Below are 15,048 nucleotides of genomic sequence, written 5' to 3' on the forward strand. Positions count from 1 at the left end.
TGCTGGGTAACAATAAAGTGCAAGATCATAATAAGGTAAATTACGAGGTCAAGAGTCCATCTTATCGTGCAAGAGGTCTATTGAAGAGTCTGGTAACAATAGGGTAGCTGTCCTTGAGTATGTGCTTTCAGACTTTTGTTATCCCCTGCCTGATGGGAAAGAGAGAAGAGAGAACATCAGGGGTGGACGTTTACTTGGTGTTTCAGGAGGAGATCCTTCATGTGGACAGAAAGAGAGAGGGGAGCTAACCAGTATAAGGGATGGAGCGAGAGTTGTCAGGTGGATCCAGGTGAGTGCGGGATAGGCCGATGAGGTGGGCGGGGAGTGTGAATGATGCCAGAAGCTGGCAGGTGCTGGGCGAGAGTAGCAAAGGGCTGAAGATGATAGGAGAGGAAGGCAGAGCACGGAACAAATGGAGCGAGCGTTGGGAAGAATGTTTGAGTAATGGGCAGAAGGACAGGGACGGGGAGGAGCAGAGATAGAGAGATGAGGGCCAGTTGCAAAAGGAAAGAAAACAAAGAGAAAAAGGACAGATGGAGATCTGTTTGATAGTACGACAGTGATAAGTCAGGGTGCCCATGTGGAATACGTGGTGATGTACCTCTCATTTGTACTTAGCCTTGACTTAAGGGCAGCCTCATGTCAAAGGCATAATTCTGTCTTCGTACAACCAGGAGGGCATAGTGGCACAACAGGTAAAGCTGCCTCGCGCCTTCAGCTACTCTGGTTCAACCCTGACCTCAGGTGCTGTGTGTGCGGAGCTGGCACGTTCCTCTGGGATCCTGTGGGCTTCCCTTGGCCTCTCTGGATTCCTCCTCATTCAGATGACACACAGATAGGTGGGTTAACCAACCTGTGGCTGGGTGGTAAGGTCTGGAAGGGGTTGGGAGTGGTAGCTGGCAGGAATTGGGAGGTTGGGGGGGGGGGGGGGGGGAGTAAATCACAAACACAAGAAAATCTGCAGATGCTGGAAATCCACAGCAACACACACAAAATGCTGGAGGAACTCAGCAGGCCAGGCAGTGACTATGGAAAAGAGTGAACAGTCGATATTTTGGGCCAAGCCCCTCCTTGAGGATGATGGGCACTGAAGAAGGGTCCCGGCCCAAAACATCAACTCTTTACTCTTTTCCATAGATGCTACCTGACTGCTGAGTTCCTTCAGCATTTTGGGAATGTGAGGGAAGAATAGGTCTCAGTGAAAATCGGTGAGGGGAACAAAGATTCAAGGATTCAAAGTGCATTTATCATTGAAGAATGTACAAATTATACAACCTTGAGATTAGTTTGCTTACAAGCAGCCACTATGCAAAGAACCTGAAAGAAGCCAATTAATTTTTTTCTAAATAAGACCAACCCCCAGTGGCCACAGAGAAAGAGAAAAAAACCCCAAATAAATCATGCAAACAATAGAAGCAAGCAACAAGCATTCCGAACCAAACTGAGTCCTTAGATCCAAATCCGTGGAGCAGTGCAAAGTAGGCCCAAAGCCTCGGTATTCAGTTCATCATGTTAGTGGGACAAACCACAGCAAAGATTGCAGACACAAAGCATAACGGCCAGGGGCAGTCTCACAGCCTTAGTGTCGTGGAGAGAGCAGCTGCCAGCCTATCTGGCCAGCGTTTAAATTGTCTGAACCTTGTAATGGGACCTGGGCCCTGCCGCGACGAATCACTTCAGGCCCAGGAAAGCCATTCTTGACCTCTCCAAATCGGCTCACCTCCCAGAATGTTCCAACCTCACCTGACTCTGAACACCCTGCCTTTCCAGTCTATCTGGACCAGTTTTTAGACTGCCCAATCAGCATATTGTACCTCGTATTAGGACCTGGGCCCTGCTGTGGCAAATCGCTTGAGCCTAGAAAACGCAGCCCGGCGATTTGCTTCGGACCTGGATTTCACTGCCAAAGTCATCGTTCTCGACCTCTCCAAATCATCTCAGCGTTTAGAGCAATCCACCCTCACACCCAGATTAGCTGGACAGGCATCAGAACTCCGCTGTCCTACCTTCTCCGCTCCGAATCGTTCACTCCAACCAGCACCGCTCCAATTTTGCAAAGTACCAGCAGGGCACATCTCTCAACTTTGCTTCATTGTTAATCTGGTAGTTTACTACAACTTACTTTTAAAAAGTGTTGCTAACATGTTTTAAATCAAATTCCTTAGTTTTCGAACCACCAGTAAACTGTCACGTCTTCAGTAGCGCCATCTTAAACTGGAAGGATTGCTCTGTGAGCCAGAGATTCATATGGCCTCCTTCTATATCATAAAGAAATTTGAGACCTTGCTAGAGGTGAGAAGGTTGTGTTAAACTACTTCCTGTGTCTTTTTATATCCACCTTTATGTTAAAGGGAGATCTGCTAATGAAATCATTAACCTAACCCAGTGTTCTCTGTGGCACAAGCTGATCTGACATCCACACTGTCATCCAACACAGACTTCCAAGGCACTATTTTTAGGGGGAATTGATTGTGCCAACAAGAATCCAATATCTGAACATTTAATCCTTGAAGAGGAAGAGACAGCTATCAAATAAACACAGTGGCGACACATCACATTATCCATATTCAATAGCTGGAAGCAAACATATTTCACACTGGACCAGCCCATCCATCAGTGGGAGAAAGGCTGTCCTGGGTAGGTCTGTAGTCTAGTGTAGTTTTTTTACGTAGTTCAGTCTAGTTTCTGTACTGTGTCATGTAACACCATGGTCCTGAAAAAACGTCGTCTCATTTTTACTATGCACTGTACCAGCAGTTATGGTTGAAATGACAATAAAAGTGACTTGACTTGACTTAAAATTCTATACAGGTTGGAGCCTCCTACACAGAACTGGGAGTTCCCTGCCTCATCCGCTCGAAACTGGTTTCTACCCCTGCTGTGTCATTAGCATGTCATAATTATGCCAAAGGTAACCTATTCCTCTGCATTCTGCCTGTATCTTACAACAGTTCAGCTACCATTCTCCAAACCCTTCCTGCGGTGGCCTACCTGGGGAAGTGGCACTCGTCTGCCTCCATTCCTTTCCACACAGCCAGTGCCAGAGAATCGCTAATAATTGAGGCAGCTCTGTGATGTAGCGGTTAGCATAAATGCTGTACAGCAACACAGGTTCAATTGTGCTGCTGTCTGTAAGGAGTTTGTACATTCTCCCGTTGACCACGTGGGTTTCCTCCCGCAGTCCAGAGTCGCAAGGGTTAGGTTAATTAGTCACATGGATGTACTTGGACAATGCGGGCTCGTTGGGCCAGAAGGGTCTGTAACTAAGCTGTAGCTCTAAATAAAATAAAAATAATGTGCCCTCTTCCTGCTCCTGATAACAATGCAACCATGTTGGCCTTCATTTACAACAGGATTTGACCACAAAAAGTAAGAACTTCTTACTATGAATGTATAGAGCCTTGGAGCATATTTTTTGGCTTTCTTGATTAAGAATGACTTACTAGAGAAGGGGTACAACAGAGTTCCTAAACACTAACTACTGCCAGTCACAGAAAGGAGAAAAAGGAACAATAGGCCAAGATTTCACCTACCTGAGAGGAGTTTCTATAAGAGTAAGAAAGGCCGTGAATTGAGAGACAACTAAACTCTTCACGGTGGGGTCCTGCTTTCGAAGCTCAATCAATGAATGCATCAGGGCATCCACCTGCAAGGGGAGACAGCAAAATTATCCGACTCGGTATCAGCTGATGCACTGAAATACTTCTCTCAAGGCTTTCTGAACTGTCCCTCATTACGACAGCATCTCCTTCTAACAGTCCGCATCCCTCAGAATCATTCCAGTGTCCCTTCCATCAAATGATATGCTCACCACGCCTGCCAGTTTACATTTGGATGATTGTAAAAAAGATCATCTCTGGGCCATGAATTTAAACACAGACAGCAATTTATCTTGTGAAATCAGTGGAGAAAAAGGAAAAACAGCGTCAGGAGTCCTGTGCTTATACGAAGCAAGGTTATTCAAAGTGCAAAATTACACTGGGGAATCGAAGTTCACAAAAGAAATGGGATCATCAAAATTGATCTCTGCACAAGGCAAAAAAAAACACACCATAACATTACTCCTGAGAGCTTAATGAAACTTCAGTAAATGTGCTGTGTGGGTGATCAGTCCAAGCATACATATAGAAACCACTTTGACCATATAAGTCAGGAGTGAAACAAGAAAGAGCTTTTTCAGCTGGGTGTGAATCTGTGCAATTTGTTGCCACAGAGGGCTGTGCAGGCTAAGTGATTGAGTACATTTCAGACAGATTGATAGGTTCTTAATTAATAAGTGGGGGTTATGAGTTACGGAGAGAATGTAAGAAAATGTGGAAGAAAAAAAATTAGCCATGGTTGAATGGCACAGCAAACACAATGGGCCAAATAGCCTTATGCTGCTCTTATGTCATATGGCTAATGAAATGGATTATTTTCTGTTACGATGCAAAGTCAGGCATGAGATACAATGCCTTCAGAACAAATGAAAACCCTATGTATTTTATTCTCCAGTCCTTTTTAGGAATTTCAGTTCAGTTTACCATCAAACCAGACTTTCCAGTCACAAAATTAAGAATTTGTATTACAAGGTCACTTCTGTAAATCATATTAAATGAAGCACACTAAAAAAAATGTGAAAGGCATTCCAGACATTTTCTGCCTTCAAATGTTTTAGACTGAAGTTCTCTTGGACAGTGAAATCTCCTCCTACTGCACTCCCCCCTCCCCCAACAACTGTAAATGGAAACTTTACAGTTCAGATATAATCCCAACGTCGCGACAAACTGGATTGCCCACATTTTGTGATTCGGCCAGTCTCTACTCCGGGATTATATCTGAGTACACAACTGTCATTTACTGTCAAATGCAATGAAACAGAAATAAGGTTGCTTAGATCATGAACAATGCAACAGCCGGCTTTTCCAAAAAACTACAGGTTCACATTCCACAGATGACATTGCTGCAATCCACTCCTGACAGCAGTGCAGCTCTCGCACAAATGTGTCGCGAATATGAAAGGCTTCTGTCTCACCTTTGAACTGGAGACCCAGGCCTGCTGGGTCTTGTCAAGTGATGCCGGATCCACCTCTTCAGGAGGACACTCCACCAGCTGTTCCACACGGATCTCTGTCCTGCACAAGGGGCACTTGGCAGTGGGCTACCAAAATCGAGCAGGACAAGCACAGCACTGATTAGACCCAACTGGTGTAAAGCCACCTCTGTTCACTCAGTTAAACAAATTTCCCATTGCTATGTAGTTGTATCTTGAGTATCTATTGCTTTGTTTTCAGAATGTTGATACAAAGTGATTTTGCTTTGTTATGAGGGGCATGGTACCCAGTGATCCCTCACTGGATTTAATTCCCACTGTCCTCTGCAACTTTGAACATTCGCCCTGCAACCACACAGGATTCTTCTGGCTGTTCCAATTTCCTCCCCCATTCCAAAGACATTCAGTTACAGCACAATCCTCAGACTATGTTGATCGCTAATGCAAACGATGCATTTCACTACATGTGACAATAAAGCTATTCTCTTTAAATCTCTTATCCCAATGTTTATGATACAGTAATCCTCCCCCCCACCCCCGGCAGTAATTTATGCAGTGAAACACAGGTCAGAGTAAATCCTACATTAGTCATTCACACATAACTTACCAATCATTTAATCATTTGTTTACTATTGATCACCACTCCTTTGTTACCATAAAGCAAGGCCCGAAACATCAGTTATACTTTTTTCCCATAGATGCTGCCTGGCCTGTTGAGTTCTTCCAGCATTTTGTGTGTGTTGCAGGCATTGCTATTGAAACTTTTAAGATTACAGCATCAACACTGCAGTACATATCAGCGGCTGCAGTAAATTAAGAAAGACCTCATTTATAGGCGTCCGTGCAGATTCCTACAGGATTGGTTCAACCACGTAGGCTGTTATTTTGTACTTTATGCTGTGCACTTAATACTAAATAATGTTCCCAGTTTGGAAATGATCAAAGGAAGCCCCTGGCTCCAATAATTTCTACCATTTCATGAGTGGGTTTAGCCTCATTAAAAATACAAATCATCTTCCATTGTGAGAAGTGACTGAATTTGCATGAATTATTCTAAAAATTCTTTGCATAGACACTTAAGGTGAAATTATATTTACAGTGAAATAACAGAGGACCTTATTTCAAACAATACTGCTGAATTTGGGTCACAACTATCACAATGACATGATGTGAGTTTTGCTTCAAAACAATGCTCAACGTTGAAGTTCAAATCAGACAGGGTTAAATCTAATTATCAAGCCTTCACATGGCAGACATTTGACCTATTATCTCTGGGAAAGAGTCATCTAACTGATTCCACTTTTCTGCCTTCTGTTTCCCTTTCCAACTGTTCCACTGAACTTGCCTCCATCTCCCTCTCAAACCGTGAATTCCAGATGACGTACAGGTATGTAAATAGTAAAAAGTTCTCTATTCTGATTTGGTTCTTCAGCCAACCAGTTCTTCCTGATCATTTGTGGACAACCACTTAGAAAAATGACCAGTGAGAGATGCCAATTGTGCTCGAGAGAAGAAAAGCAGCCACGCCTCACGATTCAGGTCATCAAATTACTTCAATTCCAAATTGCCCTTACTTCCATCAGACGTGGCTCTATGAAGGACTCAGCTCTATCCAATATATTGATGCAGCTACAACAGCAGCTATATTTCATCAGGAGTTTGAGGAGATTTGGTACGTCATCAAAAACACTGGCAAGTTTCTACAGACGTACAGTGGAGAGCATTCTACCCCAGGCTACTGTGGGAAGCAAGGGAGGAGATTGCTGAGCCTCAGGCAATGATCTTCGCACCATCAATAGGGATGGGAGAAATACCAGAGGATTGGAAAGTTGCAAACATTGTTCCTTTATTCAAGAAAGGGAGTAGAGGTAACACAGGAAATTATAGACCAGTGAGTCTTACTTCAGTGGTGGGCAAGTTGTTGGAGAAGATCCTGAGGGGCAGAATTTATGAGCATTTGGAGAGACAATCTGATTAGGGATAGTCAGCATGGCTTTGTCAAGGGCAGGTTGTGCCTTACAAGCCTGATTGAATTCTCTGAGGATGTAACAAAACCCATTGATGAAGGTAGAGCAGTGGATGTAGTGTATATGGATTTCAGTAAGGCATTTGATAAGGTTCCCCATGCGAGGCTCACTCAGAAAGTAATGAGGCATGGGATCCAAGGAGACCTTCCTTTGTGGATTCAGAATTGGCTTGCCCACAGAAGGAAAAGGGTGGTTGTAGATGGTTCGTAATCTGCATGGAGGTCGGTGACCAGTGGAGTTCCGCAGGGATCTGTTCTGGGACCCCTCCTCTTTGTGATTTTTATAAGTAACCTGGATGAAGTAGAAGGGTGGTTTAGTAAGTTTGCTGATGACACAAAAGTTGGGGGTGTTGTGGATAGCCTGGAGGGTTGTCAGAAATTACAATGCAACATTTATAGGATGGAGAACTGGGCTGAGAAGTGGTAGACGGAGTTCAACCCAGATAAGTTTTAAAGTGGTTCATTTCGGTAGGTGAAATTTGAGCTCAGAATGGTAATTAATGACAAGACTCTTGGCAATGTGAAGGATCAGTGAGATCTTGGGGTCCATGTCTATAGGACACTCAAAACATCTGCACAGGTTGACAGTGTTGTTAGGAAGCTGTATGATGTGTTGGCCTTCATCAACTGTGGATTGAGTTCGAGAGCCGTGAGGTAATGTTACAGCTATACAAGGCCTTGATCAAATCCCACTTGGAGTACAGTGCTCAGTTCTGGTCACTTCGCTGCAGGAAGGATGTGGATTCTATAGAGAGATTTACAAGGATATTGCCTGGATTGAAGAGCATGCCTTATCAGAATAGGTTGAATGAACTTGGTCTTTTCTCCTTGGAGCGACAGGATGAGGGGCATTGATCATATGAATAGCCAGAGGCTTTTTCCCAGGGCTAACACAAGGGGGCACAGTTTTAAGGTGCTTGGAAGTAAGTACAAGGAGGATGTCAGAGGTAAGTTTTTCCACACAGAGTGGTGGGTGTGTGAAGTGCACTGCCAGCGACGGTGGTAGAAGTGGATACAATAGGGTCTTTTAAGAGCCTCGTAGATAGGTACATGGAGCTTAGAAAAATAGAGGGCTATGCAGTAGGGAAATTCTATGCAGTTTCTACAGTAGGTTACATGGTTGGAACAACATTGTGGGCCAAAGGGCCTGTAATATGCTGTAGATTTCTAAGTTCTAACTGGCTGCACACCAGCTGGTATGGACGTGGGGAGAGGGGGGTGGTGCACAGGATCGAAGTAAGCTGCAGAGAGTTGTAAACATAGTCAGCTCTGTCGTGGGCATTAGTCTTCGAAGTATCCAAGACATCTTCAAGGAGCGGTGCTGCAGAAAGGCTGCCATCACCCAGGTCATGCTCTCTTCTCACTGTTACCATCAGGAAGGAGAATCAGAAGCCTGAAGACACACACTCAGCGATTCAAGAACAGCTTCTTCCCCTCTGCCATCTGACTTCTGAATGGACATTGAACCCATGAACACAACCTCATTATTTCTATTTTTTAATTTTATTTAACTACTTCTGTGGTGGCCAGAGCTATCATGTTTGCTGTTGTGTGCTGGGGCAGCAGGCTGAGGGTAGCAGACACCAACAGAATCAACAAGCTCATTCATAAGGCCAGTGATGTTGTGGGGGTGGAACTGGACTCTCTGACGGTGGTGTCTGAAAAGAGGATGCTGTCCAAGTTGCATGCCATCTTGGACAATGTCTCCCATCCACTTCATAATGTACTGGTTAGGCACAGGAGTACATTCAGCCAGAGACTCATTCCACCGAGATGTAACACTGAGCGTCACAGGAAGTCATTCCTGCCTGTGGCCATCAAACTTTACAACTCCTCCCTCGGAGTGTCAGACACCCTGAGCCAATAGGCTGGTCCTGGACTTAATTCCACTTGGAATAATTTACTTATTATTATTTAATTATTTATAGTTTTATATTGCTATATTTCTACACTATTCTTGGTTGGTGCGACTGTAATGAAACCCAATTTCCCTCGGGATCAATAAAGTATGTCTGTCTGTACTATTTACATGCTTACTGTAATTCAGTTTTCTTTTTTCTCTCTATTGCATTGTACTGCTGCTGCCACAAAATTAATAAATTTATGACATAATGCCAATGATATTAAACCTAACTCTGATGGTTTACCTCATGACCACTTAAGGATAAATGATTAATTCTGCATTTCTAACAAACCAAGAACAGAGAGAACCCATAGCATACTGTACAAAGCAAAACTACTTTGTATTGACATTGTGAAAATGAAGCATTAAATACTCAAGACACAACTTCATAAGATTGGCTGTCACCAAGATAAATAATTGAAAACATAATAATAAAATAAAAATAAACAAAATAATTGGTAGGTCATGTTTAACAAATCTATTAGAGCTTTTCGAGGAGGTTACAAGGAAAGTGGATGAAGGGAAGGCAGTGGATGTTGTCTACATGGACTTCAGTAAGGCCTTTGACAAGATCCCGCATGGAAGGTTATTTAGGAAGATTCAGTCGATAGGTATACATGGTGAGGTAATAAATGGGATTAGACATTGGTTCAATAGGAGAAGTCAGAGAGTGGTAGTGGAGGATTGCTTCTCTGAGTGGAGGCCTGTGACTAGTGGTGTGCCACAGGGATCAGTGCTGGGTCCATTGTTATTTGTCATCTATATCAATGATCTGGAAGATAATGTGGTAAATTGGATCAGCAAATTTGATGATGATACAAAGATTGGAGGTGTAGTGGACAGTGAGGAAGGTTTTCAAAGCTTGCAGAGGGATTTGGACCAGTTGGAAAAATGGGCTGAAAAATGGCAGATGGAGTTTAATACAGACAGGTGTGAGGTATTGTACTTTGGAAGGAAAAACCAAGGTAGAACATACAAGGTAAATGGTAGGGCACTGAGGAGTGCAGTAGAACAGAGGGATCTGGGAATACAGATACAAAATTCCCTAAAAGTGGTGTCACAGGTAGATAGGGTAGTAAAGAGAGTTTTTGGTACATTGGCCTTTATAAATCATATTGAGTATAAGAGTTGAAATGTTATGGTGAGGTTGTATAAGGCATTGGTGAGGCCGAATTTAGAATATTGTGTGCAGTTTTGGTCACTGAATTACAGGAAGGATATTAATAAGGTCGAAAGAGTGCAGAGAAGGTTTAGAAGATGTTGCCGGGATTTTAGAAACTGAGTTACAGAGAAAGGTTGAATAGGTTAGGACTTTATTCCCTGGAGCGTAGAAGAACGAGGGGAGACTTGATAGAGATATATAAAATTCTGATGGGTATAGATTGAGTGGATGCAAGCAGGCTTTTTCCATTGAGGCTTGGGGAGAAAAAAAACCAGAGGACATGGGTAAAGGGTGAAGGGGGAAGAGTTTAAAGGGAACATTAGGGGGGGCTTCTTCACACAGAGAGTGGTGGGAATGTGGAATGAGCTGCCAGATGAAGTGGTAAATGCGGGCTCACTTTTAACATTTAAGAAAAACTTGGACAGGTACATGGATGAGAGGTGTATGGAGGGATATGGCCCAGGTGCAGGTCAGTGGGACTAGGCAGAAAAATGGTTCAGCACAGCCAAGAAGGGCCAAAAGGCCTGTTTCAGTGCTGTAATTTTCTATGGTTCTATAAAAATAAGAGATTCTGCAGATGCTGGAAATTCACAGTAACACACACAAAATTCTGGAGGAACTCAGCGGGTCAGGCAGCATCTATGGAGGTGAACATTATGGGCCGAGGCCCTTCTTCAGGACTGGAAAGGAAGAGGGAAGAAGCTGGAAGAAGATGCTGGGGGGGGGGGGGGAAGAATGAGAAAGAATAAAGGCAGGCAGGTGATAGGTGAAACCAGGTGAGGGGGAAGGTAGCTGGATTGGGGAGACAAGGGATGCTGTGAGAAGCTGTGAGGCGATAGGTGGGAAAGGCAAAAGGGTGAAGAAGGAGGAATCTGATAGGAGAGAAGAGTGAACCATAGGAAAAGGAGGGGGGGGCACCAGGAGGTCACAGAAAGGTGAGGAAAAGAGAAGGGGTAAGAAGGGAGTCAGAGTAGGGGATGGAGTAAGAACGAAGGTGGAAGGGGGAAGAAATATCCATAAGGTGTTGCTCCTCCTATCTGAAGAAACCCAGTAGAATTTTATACAAGGGAATTAACATAAACTCTCAGAAATCTCCAAAAGCCCTGGAAGTACAGACACAGTTCCATATCGTCGCACTAACCTGTTCATTCCGAATAACTTGGCAGATGCACGGTTTGCAGTAAACATGGGCACAGTGCGTAATTACAGGAAAAGTTAGCGATTCCAGACAGATAGCACACTCTTCATCAGAGCCAGAGTTCAAAACTAGTTTGATCTTCTTCACCAACTTCTCCCTCAGTTCATCAGGAGTGGCACTGTCTGCGAGAGAAAGGGAGTGATGAGAGAGAGGGGTGGAAGGGTGAGGTAGCGATGAGGAAGGGTGAGGTGCAGGGGGAGAGAAAAAGAAAGAATGACAATGCAAAAATAAAAGAGAGAGGAGAATGGGGAGACAATGTATTGAAGCTCATTTAGTAGAATTAGCAGAAATATCAATCCTTGTAACTAATTGTGCAAACTCCAGCAGCAGAAACTGCAGAAGCTGGAAGTATGGAACAAAATAGGTTGCTGGAAGCACTCAGTCAGTCAAGTATTGTTACATGTGGAGAGAGACAAGAGTCAAGTTTTCAGGTCATGGACCGTCCTTAAATAGAACGGTGTCTCTCCCCACTGACAGCGCGTGACCTGCTGAATTCACCAGCTTTTGCTTCTGGTTGGACCAGTGCACTTGGATGCTATATATTTGAAGAATTTAGGAATTAAGTCTATCTGGAGAATTATTACTGCACTGTTTTGGGCACTTTATGTAGTCCTGTGTAGGTCTGTAGTCTAGTATAGCTTTTGTGTTGTTTTACGTAGTCTAGTGTAGCCTTGAGTTGTCTCACATAACCTAGTGTAGTTTTGTGTTGTTTCGTGTAGCACCATGGTCCTGGAGGAACATCGTTTCATTTTTACTGTGTACTGTACCAGCAGTTTATGGTTGAAATGACAATAAAAAGCAACTTGACTTGACCAGATCATTGCACTGTTTATCATAATGACATTAATTTGATACAGAAACTAATATGTTTACAGTACTACTCCAATAACCCAGCACCAAAGGGTCTTCAGTGGTGCCAAACTAGCAGTTGCTCTGGACTACTGAATGTTATGCAAGCAAACTTCTACTGCACTTTGATTTTACATGCCGCACTGCAATACTGATAACCTTCTGGTGAACATGGCAAGTTTAAAAGAAGTGGGATATATACAAGCCAAACACTACAGATGCTGCTTGACCTGCTGCATAATCCTACCACATTGCCCCATTCCTCATGGCTTTTAATAAATTGAAGACGGATATGCCGGAACTAGTCTCCCATTTCATTCAGGGGTGAAACCCTATCAGGAAGGGCGCTCCTACCTGTAGAGCCTATAACAGCTGAAGAGTTTGCAAACAGACGTGGATGACAGCACAGCTGCCTCAGCCAGACCAGGATGGCTAGAACATCGGCGTAATGAGTGAAAACGGATCCTTCGCTGAAATATCTGCAAAAATAACATTGGAATGGAGACAAGCATTAACCCTTGAAACACGTTCATTTGAGAGCAGCACGTAATGACAGCTAGGGACTGAATTCCTCAGTGAATGAAAACATGCATTTCCTGATAAGTAAAAAGACAAAGATAACCAAAAACAGCCAGAACAAAAGAAGACAAGAATCAAAGAATCATAAAGAAAATAAAGAAGCTCTTTGGCTCACTGTTTCAATGTCAACCATCACGCACCCATCTATATTAATCCTATGACTGACTCTTGGCCTATGGACTTCTAAGCCTTAGTGATTCAACAGTTTGTCCCAAAAGTTCCTAAATGGTGTGAGCGTCTCTGCCTCCATCAGTTCAAAATTCAAAGTAAATTTATTATCACTGCATACGGTATTTCATTATATAGAACCCCGAGTCTTATCTTCGCGTGGCCACTCAAAGAAATACAGTAGAATCAATAATGTATGTTACAGGCCTGGTAAGATTACCTCACTCCAATAGTATATCCTGAAAAACGGCGACCAAAACTGCACATACCTCCATGCTTGTCGGTATACCCAAGTGATTACTTCTGGGTGAAGAAAGTTGCCTCTAAGCTTCCTATCCCTTAACCTAAATCTAGGTTGTCCTATTTTAGTTAGATGCTTTAGAAAAGCCTCCTGCCGTCTACCTTATTTATGCACCCCACGGTTACTATAATGTTAGAAATGAGTCCAAAAACAATTAGAAACAAACTTCCTGTCATCCGCCCCCAACAATGAAAAATGAAATGAAACCAATGAAAGGAAAAATGACTAGATTCACATAGCGATTTAAAATTTTAAATGGGAATAATTATCAAGATTTCTTGTTGGCCATACAATGCAGCTGGGTTGATGCAATCCCTCTATTGTGGCCCATGTGCCCGCACTGTCTGTGCCAACCATGATATTAAACCCATCTGCTTACACATGATCAGTCACTCCACCCTCTTGCCTGTACACGTGCATGTTTCAATGCCAGTATTGTATCTGTTTCCCCCACCTCACCTGGCAGAATATTTTGTTTATAGCATCTATTGTATAAACAAAATGCCTCTGTCCTCTTACATCTGACATTTACACCCTGGAAAATAAACTCTACCTACCCATCTGTGCTGTCATAAATTTTGCATCCCTCCAACAGGACACCTCTCAGCTTCCGATGCTCCAGAGAAAACTATCCGTGTTTGTCCAATCTATCTTTATAGCTAATCCAGGCAATATGAATCTCCTCTGCATTCTCTCCAGTGCCTTCACATCCTTCTCATAATGTGGCAACTAGAACTGAACACCACTCTCCTAATATAGCCCAACCAAAGTTTCATATAGCTGCAACATGACTTCCCAACTTTTATACTCAAGAGGGCTTCCCAAATTTTATACTCAATGCCATCACCTGGAGCTTGCATGCTCCCCCTCTGATAGTGCGAGGAGTGGGAGGGACGGCCTAGTGTTTAGACAACTTAACGCCAGGTCACATGGCCAGATGGACTGAAAAGGCAGGATACAGGGACTAGAGGCAAGGGTTGGGTCTGGTTCTCCGCCACTGAGATCGTGCCGTGCTCCAGCTGCTCCAGGCTTAGTGCCTGCAAGCTTTGCGGGGATTTGCCCCGCTGTGTGATGAACTGAGACTGAGGATATGGACCCACTCCGGCTGCTCAATGCTTTCAGCTGATGGACTCAGTCTCATTCTGAATCCTGTTGCTTGCTCTATTGTTTGCATGACCTGCTTTTTTCTTCCCCCTCTCTCTGCTCATTGGGTGTTAAGTCTTTTTTTGAGTTTCTTGCTTTGTGGCTCCCTGTAGGCAGACAAACCTTGAGGTTGCATAATTTACACATACTATGATAACACAAGTACTTTGAGCTTTGAAGGCACTTTGGTTTTCCCCACACATCCTAGAGATGTGGGTCAGTAGATGAAATCGCCACTGTTAGTTGTCTCTCGTAAGTTAGAAGTAGAAGCTGAATGTTGTTGATGGAAAGGTGGGGAATGGCGAGTAGGATTAGTGTAAATGGGTGCTTGATGGTCAGGACAGACATGGCGAGCCAAAGAGCCTCTTTCCAAGGTGTATGACTTTCTTCAGTTCGCCCTGAAAATACATTGACCAATTTCAGGACTCCAACATTATGCATTCTTGGTTATTTACACCTCTAACTTATACACTCTCTTAACTTCTGTCAACTCTATGCATTTCCCATAACTAGGAAATAAAAGACTATCTGGAAAATATATTGGATTAGGTATGCATACAATTACAAATGCAAGCTTACCAAAACTTGCCGCTGTACTGCTCAACGTTACAATGCAAATAAAAGACCAGCATCTTAAATGTTCAAGGTTTTACATGGAACAAAATGTGGTAAAGCAAAAGTATTAAA

The 15,048-nt window shown here is 43.4% G+C and overlaps 1 protein-coding gene across 2 annotated transcripts in view; it reads right to left on the reverse strand.

Annotated features, from left to right (window-relative positions):
- The window catches only part of hltf (helicase-like transcription factor), a 66,474-nt gene that overhangs the window by 4,763 nt on the left and 46,663 nt on the right, over positions 1-15,048 (reverse strand). For both annotated transcript variants that reach the window (XM_073041566.1, XM_073041565.1), the window contains 4 exons: positions 12,525-12,649; positions 11,265-11,443; positions 5,015-5,140; positions 3,534-3,646 (listed from right to left, as the gene is read on the reverse strand). In XM_073041566.1, the coding sequence (XP_072897667.1) occupies positions 3,534-3,646; positions 5,015-5,140; positions 11,265-11,443; positions 12,525-12,649 (543 nt within the window). The remainder of the gene's footprint in view (positions 1-3,533; positions 3,647-5,014; positions 5,141-11,264; positions 11,444-12,524; positions 12,650-15,048) is intronic.

Source organism: Hemitrygon akajei, chromosome 3 (genome assembly GCF_048418815.1).
Source record: "Hemitrygon akajei chromosome 3, sHemAka1.3, whole genome shotgun sequence".
NCBI classification, from domain to species: Eukaryota; Metazoa; Chordata; class Chondrichthyes; order Myliobatiformes; family Dasyatidae; genus Hemitrygon; species Hemitrygon akajei.